Source organism: Diorhabda sublineata, chromosome X (assembly GCF_026230105.1).
Source record: "Diorhabda sublineata isolate icDioSubl1.1 chromosome X, icDioSubl1.1, whole genome shotgun sequence".
Taxonomy (NCBI): Eukaryota; Metazoa; Arthropoda; class Insecta; order Coleoptera; family Chrysomelidae; genus Diorhabda; species Diorhabda sublineata.
Genome location: NC_079485.1, coordinates 30,623,709 through 30,640,667, shown reverse-complemented (window position 1 = coordinate 30,640,667; position 16,959 = coordinate 30,623,709). Strand labels below are relative to the sequence as shown.

General features: G+C 32.9%; 1 protein-coding gene across 1 annotated transcript; it reads left to right on the top strand.

The window, feature by feature from the left end:
- The first annotated feature begins 3,597 nt into the window (after positions 1-3,597).
- On the top strand, positions 3,598-16,547 carry LOC130450881 (IDLSRF-like peptide). The gene is made up of 3 exons (XM_056789585.1): positions 3,598-3,884; positions 13,833-14,117; positions 14,873-16,547. The coding sequence occupies exons 1-3, from the start codon at positions 3,752-3,754 to the stop codon at positions 15,064-15,066; spliced, it is 612 nt and encodes a 203-aa protein (XP_056645563.1). The 5' UTR covers positions 3,598-3,751; the 3' UTR covers positions 15,067-16,547.
- Positions 16,548-16,959: the final 412 nt, after the last annotated feature.

Here is a 16,959-nt window from a genome sequence, read left to right as displayed (position 1 = left end):
ATAGCCACCGGAGATGACTTCAACAAGACGAGAAGATCTCCCTGAATCTCTCATAGAACAAGGGAGAGAGTATAAGGCCCTATCGAAATGACAAGGGGTGGTGGTTTACCATATTTTTTCGGGAACATCTCAGATTACATCTACCGTGAAGCCATCCTATTAAAGTTTTCATCTTGGTCACATTGACTGAATATAATAGTATTTTAAATAATGGTTGAAGATTGACAACTAAAATAGACGTAATGCTGGAATCGAATAAAACAAAGGATGTTATTTGAATAATATCGGAATTACAAATAATCTTTTTCAATTGTAAATTCGTTTAGTAATAATTACAGCTTACAAACCAAATATAAGTACATATTGATGATATCAAAAATTCATTAAATACAAGAATAAACCTTCATAAGAATTGCAGACGTATGCAATATTTTGGTTACATATGAAAAAGTGTCTGCAAGTGAATTTACTAAATATGCCATAGGAGACATCGATCATTTTACTCCAGAAACAAAAATATAATTGACTCCATCCAGGAAACGTACTTTCAGCCGTTTTTCGGTCACTAAGGTCATTGTCTTCGTGTTGTGGGTTTTCTAGCTTGGAGAAGAAATGAGACTTATTTTCCCATAATTATTTTTATTCTTCAACATAGGCTACACTTTTTAACCGTTCCAAATGATTGTTACAGTCTTTATCCTTAAATAGACGTTAACGTACGCGATAACGACCTCGTCTTATGAAAATCTCTGTACCGCATTTAAAACTAAGACGTTGGGAAACAGGGAAATTTCCTTGGGGACTAGATCTGGTAGAAACGATAGGGGGTAAACCAATTAGAGGTGCAATTCGTAAATTTTATCCATGGCAATCACGGAAGTGTAAGAAGGTGCGGTCGCTTTTTGCAGTTTATCACTCCACAATATGAAGTGGTGATGGTAATATCCTTTTGTTATTGTTTTACCGTTTTGAAGATATTCAATGAACATAATCCCATGACTATACAAAAAATTTCTCTTCTGGCCGATGAAATCGTCTTTGTCAATGATTGACAAGAACAACGGTCATATTTTCCATTCGAGAATTAAGGATATCAAATTTTTTTCTAGGTTATTAGATATTTATTCCAATTATTTGGTGAATTTTTTTAACTTGGGTGTATATCTTTTCAAAAAAGTTACAGAAACGTTTCCGTGGAATCAATATTCATTGTTGTTATCTTGTGTTTGAACAAGTACGAGGTACAAGACTCCAATACATTTCCTATTAGTTGAGAATGCAGGAGCAGGAAGATTCTTCGTGAACATATCGGCAAGTTGAAGATGACTTGAAACGTGTTTATGACTTTTTTCCCTTCCAGTCAACCGCGTTCGAAACGTTCAGTTAGACTATTGAGGGCTCTATCTTGAATAGAAACACTTTTAAATTCAAAGTAAGGAGGAGGGAGAGTTGACATAATCCGCTCCAATAATATTAATTTGGATAGTTCAACCTGCTATAGCCTCAATTCGACATTAAGCTCATTGAAATCACATTATTAACAATTCCATTCCATAAGAAAAGAAAAATTACAGAAGCCTATCTAATCTCTGATTTGAACTCAGCTCATACATAGAATTCAATTTGGTCCAAATACCCTTGGCCATTTCACAAGAAGACGTTAGTTCCTCATTGGTAGCATTCAGCGTATTCACCAAAAAGAGCCGAGAAAGCAAGTCCTTGGCTTCGAATTCATCTTTATTGGAACCATCAGCAGTCACTGTCAACGTACCATTTACGACATCCAAAAGTTTTTGATGTGTTAGCAGTAAGGTGATTTGTCTTTTCCAACGCGACTAGTTTCTTTGATCCTCCAGTTTCTTAATAGAAGCCTTGAAATCAAATGATCCTGACGTGTTCATTATCAACTATCACACTGTCACACACCAGTTCACAAACACACTTGATTAAGGCACGTCCATGTACTCAACTCCTACAGTTCGCGTAAATCTGGGCCCATAACCTCTTGGGTTAAATTCAAATTAAAAAAGAAATAGAAGGTTTGATAGTGTAATTAAAAACGACTACACATACAGTTACACAGAAACGTTTCCGTGAAATCAATATTCAAACGGTCCTTTCTTGTTGTCTTGTATTTGACTAAGTAGGAGGTAGGTAGGTAGTGCCAGTATAAAACAGTATAAACTTTGTAGTGAACGTAAGTGGCTTGTTTGCCTTTTGGTTCTCCAGCCTTTCTGTTCCTCTCACAAAAGTGTACATAAGAGCTTCGAGTGTTCTATTCATCAAGTTTCTTGTCACTAGTTTACTAGAATTGAAACGATCATATCCGATAGCTATGACCCGATTACGAGGATATATTGAAAAATTCTTAGCCTACCTTAGAACTAAACAAAATTTCAATGTCAAAATATTTTATTATTCAACATATTCTCCTCTTAATTGGATACATTTATTACAGCAAATCTGCAACGTCTCTAGACCTTTCAAAAAATGTTTCTTCTTGCTCTGCAAACCAGACCTCCACAGCTGTTATTACCTCCTCGGTGGAAGAAAATTTACTACCTTTTAAACTTTTTTTTAGTTGAAGAAAGAGATGATAGTCGGACGGAGCCAAATCTGGTGAATAAGGTGGATGTTCTAGTAATTCAAACCCTAAATCACGATTTTCTTGCATGGAAATATGAGATTTGTATGCAGGGGCGTTGTCCTGAAAAAACAAAACACCTTTGGATAGCTTTCCGCGTCTTTTCTCTTTAATTTTTTCCCGTAGAGTGGTCAGTAATGTCGAATATTAATTTCCACCTATTTTTCCACCCTTATCCACCCAAAAAATCAATCATGATTACTCCATGGCAATCCCAAAAAACTGAAGCAAAAGCTTTTTCAGCAGATTTTTGAACACGAAACTTCTCAGGTCTTGGAGAACCAGAGTGTCGCCATTCCATCGATTGTTGCTTTGTTTCTGGCTCGTAGAAATGTATCCAAGTCTTATCCATAGTAACAATTCAGTTTAAGAAGTCTACATAGTTTTCAAATCGAGTACAGATCGAACGCGATGTTTCTATCCATTGCACGGTTTTGGTCAATATTCAAACATCTTTTTTCTTTTAATTTATTGCGTTGCTCTGGTTTACTTTTTTGACGTCAAGCTTTGCACTGACACTTCTAATAATTTATTGTTCGTAGCTATGGTAACGCAATATTTTGTTTATGCATGGAACTGGTCTAGGCTAACTAGATATCAATACATCTTCGTATATCATTCAGTTTCTGGACTGAACAACTGGACTGGACAACTAGATCGTAGTTTATTATTATCAAGGCTAGATTCCCAAAAATGAGGAAAGTCCAGTATTCTATGTTGCATGAGAAAGAATTTATGATATAGGTTAGGAATGGTCATTTATATTTTTTATCATTTTTCAATTTTATTCATTTTGATGAAACACTTCTTCATTCACCCCATCCATAACTTTGAAATCTAGAACAATTTCTAAAAGGATTTTTTTATTTATTATTTGAGATTGTGAGGAATATTTATTTGAGTAGAACATCCCCGTACACTGATACTATACCTGCGTGTTGGCGTCTATCTCTATCCGATGATAGAGCGCGTCGCTGCAACCCCAACAACGAAGCGCCCCTTAACAGGTCGGTCTCGGTCGTGATCGGCTCACGGCTGCCGTGTATAAGTATTAGAGCAGAGAAGGGCGGCTTTTCTCTGAGCTGCTCCCTTCATTGTGCCCCAGCTATGGTCCGGGAGGCGCGAACGGCTCATCCCCTTTTGCTGGTCGCCGTGTTCGTGGTCATGTGTGCTGCCATACCACACTCCGTTATGGCAATAGACCTCAGCCGTCTCTACGGACATATCAGCTCCAAAAGAGGTAAGAAACTTGATATTTGTATATTTGCTTACGCTGCAACTTGTTGGTAATCGTATCAACAGTTGTCGCAGTCACCTTACACGATCAATAGTCTAAAATATTTATGTTTTCATTATATTTCTTGCGTGTTGTCACTTTTTTTTCAACGCCATTTAATTATAACTATTCTAATTTATGGGCTACGACATAAAAACACTAATTACTAATTGTGCAAAACTATACAGGAGTGTTATTAAAACTATAATTTACGTTTTTTCTCTTAACAATTGAATTGTATGTAATACAAACATGAAACTTATTGTGTGTATTAGATATCATAACTATTTAGTAGTGATATTTTTTATATATTATTTATTTAAACGATAATTGGGAAATAGATATTGATATCATCAATTAAATTTTTCAATATGATTCAAATTAATAAAACTAATCCAATTTATTGTTTTTTTTTGGTCATTTTATGCTGCAAATAGTGAATTTCTTCAGTTATAATATGGTTTAAACTCCAGAATTAGTTTCCTATATTAAGTAGTTAGACAATGAATAACACACCTCGTACAAGGAAATGAAATTAAAATATATCATTTTTTAGGTTAAGTTTCGAATATAATATAAACACTTTATGAAAGTATTAACAATTGTTTAAATATTAAATCAGTGCTTTGAAGCTCTGACCTCTAGATTTAAATAACAGTCGCAATTATTAGACTAAAAACGTTAAATCCTTTGGATAAGACGAAATAGAACCGAAATAGAATACCAGCGTGGATAATGGCAATAATTGAACCAATACACAAGAAAGGAAACAAAAAAAAGATGAATACAGAAACTACAGATACAGCCTACAAAATAAGGGTTAAGAAAATAAATAAAAGTTTGAGAATATATGGAGAAAACTTGTTCGGAGACTACCAATACGAGTTCAGATCAGTCACAGAGCACATTTTCACTCTGCAGCAAAGAATAGGGTATGAATACGATCCGCCAATTTACTGAGTCTTCATAGATTTTCAAAAATCTTGCGATGCTCTGAACAGAAATTATTTGTACTGCATTATGAACGATCTACACCAACAAGCTCGCCAAAATGACACTAGAACATACAAAAACGAAGGTTAAGGCAAAACAAAATGTTTCCAGACCAACACAGGACTGAAACAGGGAGATCCTTTATCCATTACGCTGTTCAATATAGTATTAGAATGAATAGTACGCAATATCGGTTTGAATAGAAGAGAGAGACTAAAAATAAAGACAACGTAATTATTGGCAAATGCAGACGATGTATGTAGTAATAATCCGTCACAGGAAAGTCAGAGATACTTAATTACAAATTGTCGCATTATGCACTTTATAACATAACTACTAAATATTTAAGAAGTTTCTACATTTTCTAATGAATATTTGATAAGAACTATTAATTTTAATTTCATTACTTAAACTATTGAATATTTTGGATGCGAAATGAACAGGATTATTGAAACTTATGTTAGTTCAGTTTTGCAACAGATATAAGTTTGTATTTGACCTTGTACTGTAAATGTTCATTTCATTATTTAAATTTGAATTTGATTTTGCAGATTATTTAATATTTTATAAACAAATTTAATTGTTCTTTGAGTATTCGGGCTGCTGAATGTATCTTTATAATAAGTTTTGTTAGTTCGTGGTTGAGATATATTTTATTGTTACTGAAGAAACCAAATTTGCCTCTTTCAATTTGAATTTTTTTTATTTCCTAATTTGGTTTTTCTCAATACCATCTTCAAATTCAACTTTTATTGTTCTCTCCCAATCGATATGCAGTGAAGTTTTGCTATATTGGAGCACCTATAAAGGTAGGTAAAGTATTATTATTGTTAACCTTTCTAAGAAACATCGAAATTTCGTATTCTCACTTTACAGTCGTTAATAAGTCTCGGTATATCTTGTATATTCATCAAATTTTTCTTTTATGATGCCTAAACACACTACCTAAATAATAAATGTAAAGTTTTTATATTTCCTACGAACACCACTTCAATTCCGAACTATATTTTAAAAAATTAACACGAAATTAAATAACGAAAACTCAATTAATTTTTGAATTGCCTCTGCACCAAAAAAAAAACGTGTTAGTTAATTTCAGATCCGGCTTTCCCTTGGTTGTGTTTAAAAAACATCTAAAGTCTCTTTTACATATTTCATGCAAGAAAAAAAATGTTAAAAACGTTGCGCCTTTCTCAATTAGCTTTACAGCAGCTTTTTAATCTATAAATGCGCACTTCCTTTGATTGCATAATATCGAATGTCTACAATGTAATAGTTCGGAGGTGCAAATAAAGGTGGAAGTGGCAATGAAAGCTATAAATACAATTTTCGAACAGCTTTCAATCTACACCACGGAAGAGAAAGATTATTACGTCATATTTTATGTAATAATGAGCTTTTTATGTATGTAACTTTATTTTTCTCTACTTTTATTACAAAGAGAGGTTATAACGAGATTACTACTGAGAATGTCGTATTAAGTCTTTTTAGATTAGCTAATTGGTTTCTCATGTTGATATTCGTACTAAACTTACTATTTAATATGAGAATATAATAAACGTTTCGTATACCAGGTTTGTTTAATAAAAATAGTTCATAAAGCATAGCTTTATTGATATGCCTAAATATATAGGGTGAAAAATAACATTCCACAACTGGGTTTCTTTTAGGAGTATGACAAAGTATTTTTTAAACAACAAAAATTCAATATCAAATTAATTATTTTCAGTAATTTCAGAATATATAAATACTTTGTGTTACACATCCACTGTTAGTTATTGATTTAAACCTAAATTTAAATTAATTGTATCTTAGTTAATATTTCATTTATGATCTGAGAAATTTTTAGATTATTTATTTTTTTTTCATGTAAAAAGCAAACACAACCCTATTATAATCGAGTAGTTCAAGTGGTGCCTGTGTGTGGATGATATTGATCTTGAACTTCCTTATGCTGTAGTATTCGGGAAAGACGTGCCTTGGTAGATGATTCAACAATATTGCACTTCTCCAAAGAAAAAAGTCCCGATAAATTGACGTTCTGGGTGCCTCCAGGTAAACTCGTTTATGACCAAGCCTGCCTATCGAGTAACTCCTGCAAATACTGCTCTAGGTGGGATAATATTGATCAGCATCTGCCGTGTAGTATCGGTCAGGTCATCTCTAAGCTTTCCAAGTTTCTATTCAGCTCTTGATCGCCTATAACTCCAATTATTCTCTTCTGAATTGAGTCGAGCATCCTAAGGGTATGCTTAGGAGTAGAGCTCCAAATTTGCGAGCAATACTCAAAAGATGGACGAATTTAGGCCCTGTAGAGGATTACAAGCTGTTGTGAAGTATATAGCTTTTTGGTCTTGAAGTTTTTTGAAGCTACCTTAGCTAATTGGGCCACATAACTATGCCAAGGCATATTGCTTCGAACCTCAAAACCCAACAAGCGAATTTGCGGTGATGGTGATATTCCTGGGTCTTTGCTGCTTCCAACCCACTCCAGAATGCTATCAGGATCGTTATGGATGGTGGTGATCTGTTGTTTTGGATTATTTAGTTATGTAATTTATAACAATGCATTATAATAAGATTTGAAGTGAGAATTGAAACAACATTGTGATGACCATGAATTCAAAACTCAATATTCATCTCATCCTAGATATAGATAAGAATGTAGTAAAAATCAAAAAATTGTACAATATTGGCAGATATATGATTCAAAAAATATACAATTCTATAAATCTGAGAAAAAAATTAAGAAATACATTAAGAAGAATAAATAAAAATAAAATTTATAATGATGCACACTAGCCCCTGAAAAACAGGATCAAGGCAACTTATAGTCTTTAAAAATTTGTGGAATGAATTTATTATCAAAATTTTACAAATGAACACATGTTATTAGATTTATCGTCATCGATATAAATAGAAATCTTCGTTTAATCAAATTTCAATTCCTTGTATTTCCAATTAGTTCGTTCCATATGACATTCCAACTTCTTCTTTAGTTTCTCTAATCTAAGTTCATGAATTTCCAGTAAACTATAATCGGCGATATATTTTATCGTTCCAGAATTCTTTCTGTATCTTGTGATTTGATTTCTAAGTTGTATTAACTGTTCTTGTTGAAGTTGAGAAATTGGAATCATTTTTGATTTATTTACGTATGATAGCAACTTCAATTCAAAAATTATATCAATTTCAATAATCGATAACGTCAAACACAAAATGTCATTAGTTATCTTCTTTTTTATTTCATTATATTAGTAAACACGTTAGTCCACTTAATGCTTCAATCCACGAAACCAGAGATCAAAAAGAAGAAACCTTAAACAATGGCTGTGAATATTAATGTTGGTTAACTATTAGAATGTAAAATTCACTTTTAATTGTGTATTATAATTAAAAATTTTATATTTTGTCTTGTATTATTTAATCATCAACCATTTTAAACTTCTGTATAAATGATGTAGCGAAGAGTTGGGGAGAAAGTGGGGTAAAAGTTCCATTTATTAATAGGTATAATCATATTACGCATAAATTTTTTACATATTCACTTTTATTCAAAGTTTAGTCGATAAAATGCGTCTGTAGTAGTCACGTTATGTTGGAATGTCGTAAACGCCAATAGGAAATTATAGTTTTCGTATAACTAGAATATTTAAGTATTCGAAATTAAAAATTAATCAATTCGAACATCGTAGACGTAAAATCAGTTAAAATCAATGTCGTTCTTTTGAACATGTTCTTTATTTTTTCAATGATTTTACTCAATTTCCGATACTATTTTCGGCCATTTTGGATCGTGTATAAATATGCGAAAAATTCCTTTCGTACTCAGTCTATATTTTTCCAAAATTTTCAATCAAATCGGTAATATTGGGATTCTACATTTCCCTTTTGAAATAAAAAAAATTTATCAAGTGTCCTAAAAAATGCTCATAAATTTAACCCAAAGGACATGAATTGTATCACTAAATTAGGCTTCAAACTGAAAGTCTACACCTTAAATTGTAAAATTAGGGATAAATCTTGATCCTATTTCATCACAAAATCTAACCTGAAGCCTGGTCCTTTTTGAGATATTTTTTCGTTTATATAAATGTAAAACAATATTTTTGGTGTTTAAAATTAGAAAACAAAATGAAAAAAAGCGACACTAACCTAACCAAAGAACAGGTTACGTCATTTGACTACCTACTATGAACAAAAGGGCAAAAGTTAAAATATACAAAACCTGCGGTAGACCCATATAGACATATGCTATAGAAACAAGAACGGACAACAAAATAACCAAAAACTAAATGAAATTACTCAGAAACATATGCGGATACACTCTAAGAGACAGAAAGAGAAACGCAGACATAAGACACGGACGTGAGGTGGAAGACATAATCAGATAGGGACGTAATCGTAGAGGAGCTTGGAACGAACACGTGGACAAGATGACCAGAGAAAGATTAGCAAAGATCGCACGAGACGGTAAACCAGGGACACGACGACCTTTAGGAAGACCTCCAAAAAGATGGATTCATGGACATCAACATCTCAAGGATGACAAGACATTTCGAATAACAAGTTAGTACCTTGAATAAAAGATGGAACCATTCACTGGTGATTTAGAATTGACTAGCCTGCCATATATATGTTACCGGCCAAACTCGATTTCAGGACAAACTAGTTCTTCCTATAGGCGATAGAATTAACTAGTATAGCCTATTCCAAACTAATTTGTCGGAAGCCCGATAGGATAAACCAGTTTAGTCTATGCCAAACTAGTTGATCCTGATATAAATACGCACACTCTAGAATAAAATAGAGTACGGCCTAGTCTAAACATTATAGTATAACAAGAAAGTCAAAATAAATAGATAAACTGAATAAATTATTACCCGCAATTTGAAAAATAATCATTTTTATTGAAAAAATATTGGTAAGTCGCTAAAAGCTATGGATAATTGTTATTTATTTTGACATGGTGAGCTTTGGTTAGGTTAGGTTAGGTGGTATCATTGACTAACCTAACAAATTTTTCCCAGTGTTCTCAACTCTCAAAAATTTATCTCCCTAAAGCTCCAATCAAAAACCCCTAAAATCCCCACAATTACTAGAAATTCCTTCCTTAAAAAATTTTATAAAATAACACTTAATTATGGTAAAACATTTAATTATGGTAAAATAATTAAATATTTTTAAATAAATAATAAAATATATAATTATATAATAATAAATTTCAAACAATAAATAATTTCTTTCAGCAAAACAAGTAAAACAAGTAACAAATCATTTTCTTCAGATTTTGATTTTTGAAGTTTTAAATTCATGCATATTGACATAAAATAATTTCAAAATTTTTGCGGATGGTTGAAATATTGTGTATGATCCACCATTCCGTTGCCGAATTTTTGCGCCGTTTCATAACCATGGATGCAACGTCGGTCCATCACTCCACACCCAAAACAAAAAAATTATCAAAAGAATGGAATGGAAAGGGAGAACTGACTCCGAACAAAGCACAGACCGTTCCATCTGCAGACGAAGTCATGGCGTTGGTTTTTTGGGATTGGCGTGGGATGATTATCATTGATTATCTTGAAAAATGAAAAACTATCAACGACGAGTATTATTGCAACGTTAGCAAAAACAGCCGCATTTGGTTAAGAAGAAAATGTTGTTTCATCAACCCAAGTACCAGCTCACACATCCGTTATTGCAATGGCAATAATTGATGAATTAAAGTTTGAATTGGTAACTCATGCACCCTATTCGCCAGATTTAGGCCCTCGGATTGTTTTCCAGCAATGAACAGATCATGTCGGCAGTTAATGGCTATTTTGATGATTCTTATCATGAAAAAAGTATCGAACTTAAGGAACATCGCTGGGAAAAGTCTGAGGAGCTAAAATTGGAAGTTAAATATATTATTTTCCAAAATCTTTTTTGTTAGACCAGCTACTTCTGAAACCATCTTCGTACCGCTAGTCTTCAATTAATCTATGATCTACTCGAACAAATAGTAGTTAATTTCTCTAAATTAAATATCATAGCTAATCCAATAGATGTACTTTCAGAAATTGTAATAATTAATAATCAAATTAACAAAAATAGAAAACTAAAACCTTCACACCAGATTTTAGGTGAAGTGATATTCGATAAATTTGATTTTTTGTACTTTGTCTATAGTTTTATCACAAAATAAAACTTCATTAATAGTTGAAATTGAAGATTTCGAAATAATTTATGATATTTATAACAATACTAATTTGAATTTAGAAACTATTTGCCTAATTAGACTCACGTCGAGGTTTCCCTAATGGTTCAATTAAAACAGACTAACCTCATATTTAGGGCTTTTAACCTTATCAAGTATACCCAACATTACATTAATCAATACTCCACGTAAACAGGCATCATTCTACAGTTTTATAGCAAAAGATAAATTTTTAACTGGAATTATAACAGCAAACGTCAAAAACAATAATTAAACTGCGTCGATGTAATTTTCACACTTGTTTGTATCATAGACCTAGTAACTGGAGTTTCTATTAAATAAAGTAATTTAAGCATCAAAAAGGTAATTTTTAATTTGGGTTAAACTTTTGTTTCTAATTGGAATCCAAACCATTTTTTATTTATCTAATTTCAGATGAAAATTAATTTTTTGTGATTTTGGAGTAATGTTTCAGCTCATTACAAGTTGTAGACATTTCAAAAAATAGGAGCAGCCAGGTGGTTGGGCAAACATAAGGTTCTTTACTCAATTTTTAATAAAGAATGTTTAATCATTGTAAATTCAGTTAAATTCTTTCATTTTATTTCGATTTTTGAAGAAATTTATAATGGAAGTTTTGATAGCAAATTTCGGTTCACAGTTAGAAACTCGATAAGTCAATGGTCCAATGAAAACTTGTTTATATTCTTTGTTTTACTAGATTTGGTCACTTCCCCTGTTTCTAAGCACTTGCATAGTAAAACCATTTGATTTAGGTTGAAACTTGGTACAGCAAATTATGCGCATTTTGAAATGTTGTACGCAAGTGCAGTTGCTCTTAAACTGGACGAAAATGACATCGAGGTAGAAAAAATTGATCCCTGCTGAAAACTCAAAAAATGTAGCTGACACAATTTCAATAGCTCAACATTACAAAATTATATCTTTTAATATCGAAGAAAGATTTTACGCAATCAAAGACGTTTTACAAGATAGTTCTTAGTAGGAGTGCTTTGAGTCTATGTTTAAACTCGAAACATCTCCCACAGAAGCCCTGAATAGAGTTGGTAAAATGTATAAAATTGAAAGACGACCGTTTATAGAGCTGCGGTAGTTTGCTTAACAATACAGGAACTGAGAACTACGGAGAAAGATGCAGTGACGATTGGTATCCAACCCAAGAAGCGGCAAAAAATGCTTTCACTCCTCTGAAAATGTTTAACAGTGAGATGCTTAGAAAGAAGCTGTGGAAGTAAAATTTCGAATCATCTCAATTAAACCCCTTCTATTATAGTATAATATTATGAACTGGTAAATACACAGGATCTTTTAGATAGATCCTATAATCCGTTTGTCATTATTTTCATTACAAAAATCATTTTGACATAATCTATCAATACTTTGATATTGGCATTTCCTCTGCAAATGTATTGTAGTGATGTAGTATCTCAAACATTTTGTAAATTTTTTAGTTTAATAAATATTAAAGTCAACAAAAGACCTAGCTGACTTTTTGCTTCTTTATAATTTCCAAAATAGCGTAAAAACGAGTTTTCAAGCACCTAATTCTCAATTAGTTTTCCTGGACACCCACTGGTGTATTCCGTAGCGCCCCAGACCCTACAATAGAGGGCCCCTTTACATGTTTTAGCTGAAAACCCCAAATGGTCTCAATCCGGGCCTGAATCAATCGATTCCTACAAAATTTTTAATCGAGTGGATTATTTACAATTTTATCCTCTAGCGAAATATTCATACCATAAATAATAACTAAAGCGAGTATAATCTTGACGTTTTATAACTTCCTCCATTCTACTGTCGTATCCGGAGCGTGCTATTGGTCTAATTAACCTCAACGATCAAAAGTGTTATAGCTGATAAACACGAAATGTTGGAAATAGAAACAGCCTACTACCATTTTTTAATTACCAAGAAAATGATATGTAATTTAAATTACAATCGTTAATTTAATTTAAAATTTTTATTCGAAAAACTGTCCCTTAACAAACTAGAGATTAATTAATTGATTGGAAGTTGCAAACATGTTGATACCATCAAACAGAATAATGAAAAGCGAACTGATCCTATTAAATAAGCTAAACGATCAGGACACGCAGAGACGTCAAAAACAAAACTTGTTCGTACGTATTGACCACTCCTGATTGGTTTATTTTCATCGATTCAGTTACTAAAATTTTGTTTGTGTCGAAACATAACCTTTAAATTCTTGTATTGAGTACAGTTGACTTAGTTCTGTCATCAGATTCATGCGCAGTGTGAAATTTTGCGTTCGCGGTGCGAATAAAGCTCATTCGGGATGAACAATTCTGTGTTCGTGGACCAATAATAACTAATTCTAAACGAGTTCTGAATACGTTCGATGTATTCTTTTTAATACGATGCGTGTACATTCGTTCGACAATTTTTGTGATATTTACCACTAACCTCTAACCTAGTGTTTTTCTACGTAGGTACATGTAATCAAAAATCTTGTTAGTTGACTTTGTATTTACATATATAAAGAATAAATCTTAATTATTCAGTAAAGTGAATATTATATACAGTTTATTCTCCTAGCTAGTTTGAACGTTCAGAACATATTCTGAACAAAGCATGCGCATTTGAAAAATTCACAATTTATTCGGGATGTGTTCAAATTAACTACCGCGATCAAATCGTCATTCTATTGACGAATTTTATATCTTAAATTTTCCCAGGTGACGCCTGTCATCCGTATGAACCCTTCAAATGTCCTGGGGATGGGAATTGCATTTCCATCCAATATTTATGTGATGGCGCGCCGGATTGTCCGGACGGATACGATGAAGATTCACGACTGTGTACAGCAGCAAAAAGACCTCCTGTAGAAGAAACAGGAAGTTTTCTAAAGTCCCTCCTACAAAGCCACGGGCCAAATTATTTAGAAAAATTGTTTGGAAGTAAAGCTCGAGACGCTCTTAAACCACTTGGAGGAGTTGATAAAGTAGCAATAGCATTATCAGGTAAGCATATTTTTATGTAATGTGTGGAAGCGTTGCTTGTTGCCTAGCTAGTCGGTTGAGATATGATTCCTCATACCCCATACATGGAACGTAGTACAATCGATGAAAGGTGACATATTGACAACGTGCACTAACCGTGATTCCCGAAAGCGATTATTTTATTTTTATTTCAGTAATAATAGATATATATTTCTCTTATAAGATACAGTGATATAATGTAACATAAAATATTAAGACACTAAGAAATGTAAATATATGAACAATAATGTTGACAGGTTTGAGTCACATTTATTTTGTTTCAAATACTATGTCAAAATAAATTGCGTCAAAAACCATGGTACGTTGAGAAACAGATATACAACAAACACTGATAGCTCAGTGTTCTTAATGCTCCACGCCTTCAAACTGGAGGTCCAGGGTTCGAATCACTTTTCTAATTTTTACGTATACAGAACTAAATTGAAAATATTTAGTAGTGTTTTTCACAAATTTACCCTTGTATAGTATTTTTTAGAATCTAGGAAGATGCATTATCCATCACGATACAGATATTCGGTGTTATATTTGGCATTTATGATTATAAAAAGTATCATATTTACCAGTCATTTGAGGTATGTTAAAAAGAAATATTGTGTATATGAACCCTCAATTTCGAATCAAAAAGATTGTTGAGTAGGGAAATTGTAGTTGGAAAAATATTAATTTCCAAATGAGATCGAGTTTATTTATTTTGGTATAATTCCGATTTGTTTCAGAGTCACAAACGATTGAAGATTTCGGAGCAGCCTTACATTTGATGCGATCAGATTTAGAGCACTTACGTTCAGTTTTTATAGCAGTAGAAAATGGAGATTTGGGAATGTTGAAATCATTGGGTATAAAAGATTCAGAGCTGGGAGACGTGAAATTTTTCCTAGAAAAATTGGTGAATACTGGATTTTTAGACTGAACCATATTTGACCCTGCTGCTGTATTCTTCGCTCACCCCCAACCTCATTTACCGTTGAGTAAAAATTTTTATTCCTATCTTCCTTATTGATTTTGTCTATCTGCCTGTTTAGCAGCAGAGTCCACTATCTATCCGTCCCTCACTTTCTCAACCAATTTTAAGTTAACAACTACTAATTAGCTTTAATTATGTTAGACTTTGCTGAACAGTCTTTTTTTGCTGTCTCGAAAGGCTGCCGGCACTCATCAACAGCCAATATACAATTTTACAGACTTATGAAATACATATCAAAGCAACCAAAAGGTCTTTGACAACGGCACATATCATAGCTAAGTGTATTGTTAATATAAGGCAATGTGTGATCACAATATTTAACAGTTTTTATTAATGTTATTTAGACATCTGAGTGTTTTTCAACGAGTTTATCTCCAGAGGAAGGTACACCAAAAATGCGTTTTTTTGTTTATTTGGTTCCAAACACTTTCCGAATCGATTACAATCTAATGGCAAAAGTAGTATTTTCACATAATACTTTCAAAATGTCTTTTTTGGTGCTTCTTGCTCAAAAAGCAATTATCGTGACACTAGATGTAGTTTTTAAGAATAATATTTAAGGATATTGTAATTTTGAAATTTATAATGCACCGGCTGGCCGGTTGATAGCACTAAAATCCTATAACTCGAGCTAAAAAACCTTGACGTTACCCTAAAACTTTGTTGCGATTAGTGCAGGGTAACAAAGTGCTAGTTCACGTTAATATTTTCTCCTCCGGTAGGGGATTTTAGTTATTTTAATAAGCGGCAACGCTGGGTTGCCGGGGAGCGCTTTGTAGGGCCTAACGCGCATTCGTCCTGCAACCTATGGGATCCCGCAAGGCCGATATTGTGATTTTTGTAAATATATATTACCATCGATGCCGTGAACACGACTCTATTTATAGATAACGACCTGACACTTTACCATCAAAAATATTTAGAGTGTGTGAAACGTCATCGTTGATTAACAAGCACAATCACATCCGCAAGACGCGAAAAATATAGTCAATATGTTATATATTGTCTGTCTCTTCCTCGTCCTTCGACAAATATTTACCAAAATCGAATGTTTCGACTTGAATACTTTTCAATTTTTGTCACTAAGAAATATATTTACCGTCGAAACTTTCGCATTCTTATCGGTAAAATTTGTCGAAAGCCCGGTTCGGGACATCTGCTATGTATAGATAAATATTTATATATATATAGAAAACATTTATAAATATATTTTTTCGAACGGAAGTGCAGATGTTTTGTGTTTGGTGCGCGATGAAACGATCATTTGAATGATATACCTCCCGTTTTGAAAATGTTTTAAAATAAAGGCTGGTCTATCAATTATTATATAAATAAAATACATATCAAATATTTTTATCGTTACACATTACGTATTTATTTATTGTGAAGTGGAATTTCTAACTTAATAAATACATTAAGAAAAATAATTGTAAAGACTTTTAAACCTATCAAATTTTCAGGTAAAAGAACAATAAAATTAATCATCTGTAGGCAGTAGCGAACTAAGGGCCTTATCATACGACCGTCTTCATCACGCCGTGCATGCGCATCGAATTTATTGCGCGCGCGCCCTATATGTAACACTTTCTATAAGCATACGAAATGGCAACAATTTCTCTATCCTTCGAAGTTCCAGCTCGGTCCTGCGCATTCTCAAGCATGCGCAGCATAAATAAAGTGTCTCGAACAGAGAGAAAATGAATATTGTCGGCACCGTATTATATATACGCCATTTTGTACTGTCGCGACACTTCAGTCCGTAACGAGACACGAATCATGCCATGGAAACTTTATATGTTGACCTCCACAATTTCTCCTACCACATTCACCCCAGTTATT

Coding starts and splice junctions, on each gene's coding strand:
- LOC130450881 (XM_056789585.1), top strand. CDS start 3,752: ATGGTCCGGGAGGCGCGAACGGCTCATCCCCTTTTGCTGGTCGCCGTG. Junction 3,885..13,832: donor ACATATCAGCTCCAAAAGAG/GTAAGAAACTTG, acceptor AAATTTTCCCAG/GTGACGCCTGTCATCCGTAT. Junction 14,118..14,872: donor AGTAGCAATAGCATTATCAG/GTAAGCATATTT, acceptor GATTTGTTTCAG/AGTCACAAACGATTGAAGAT.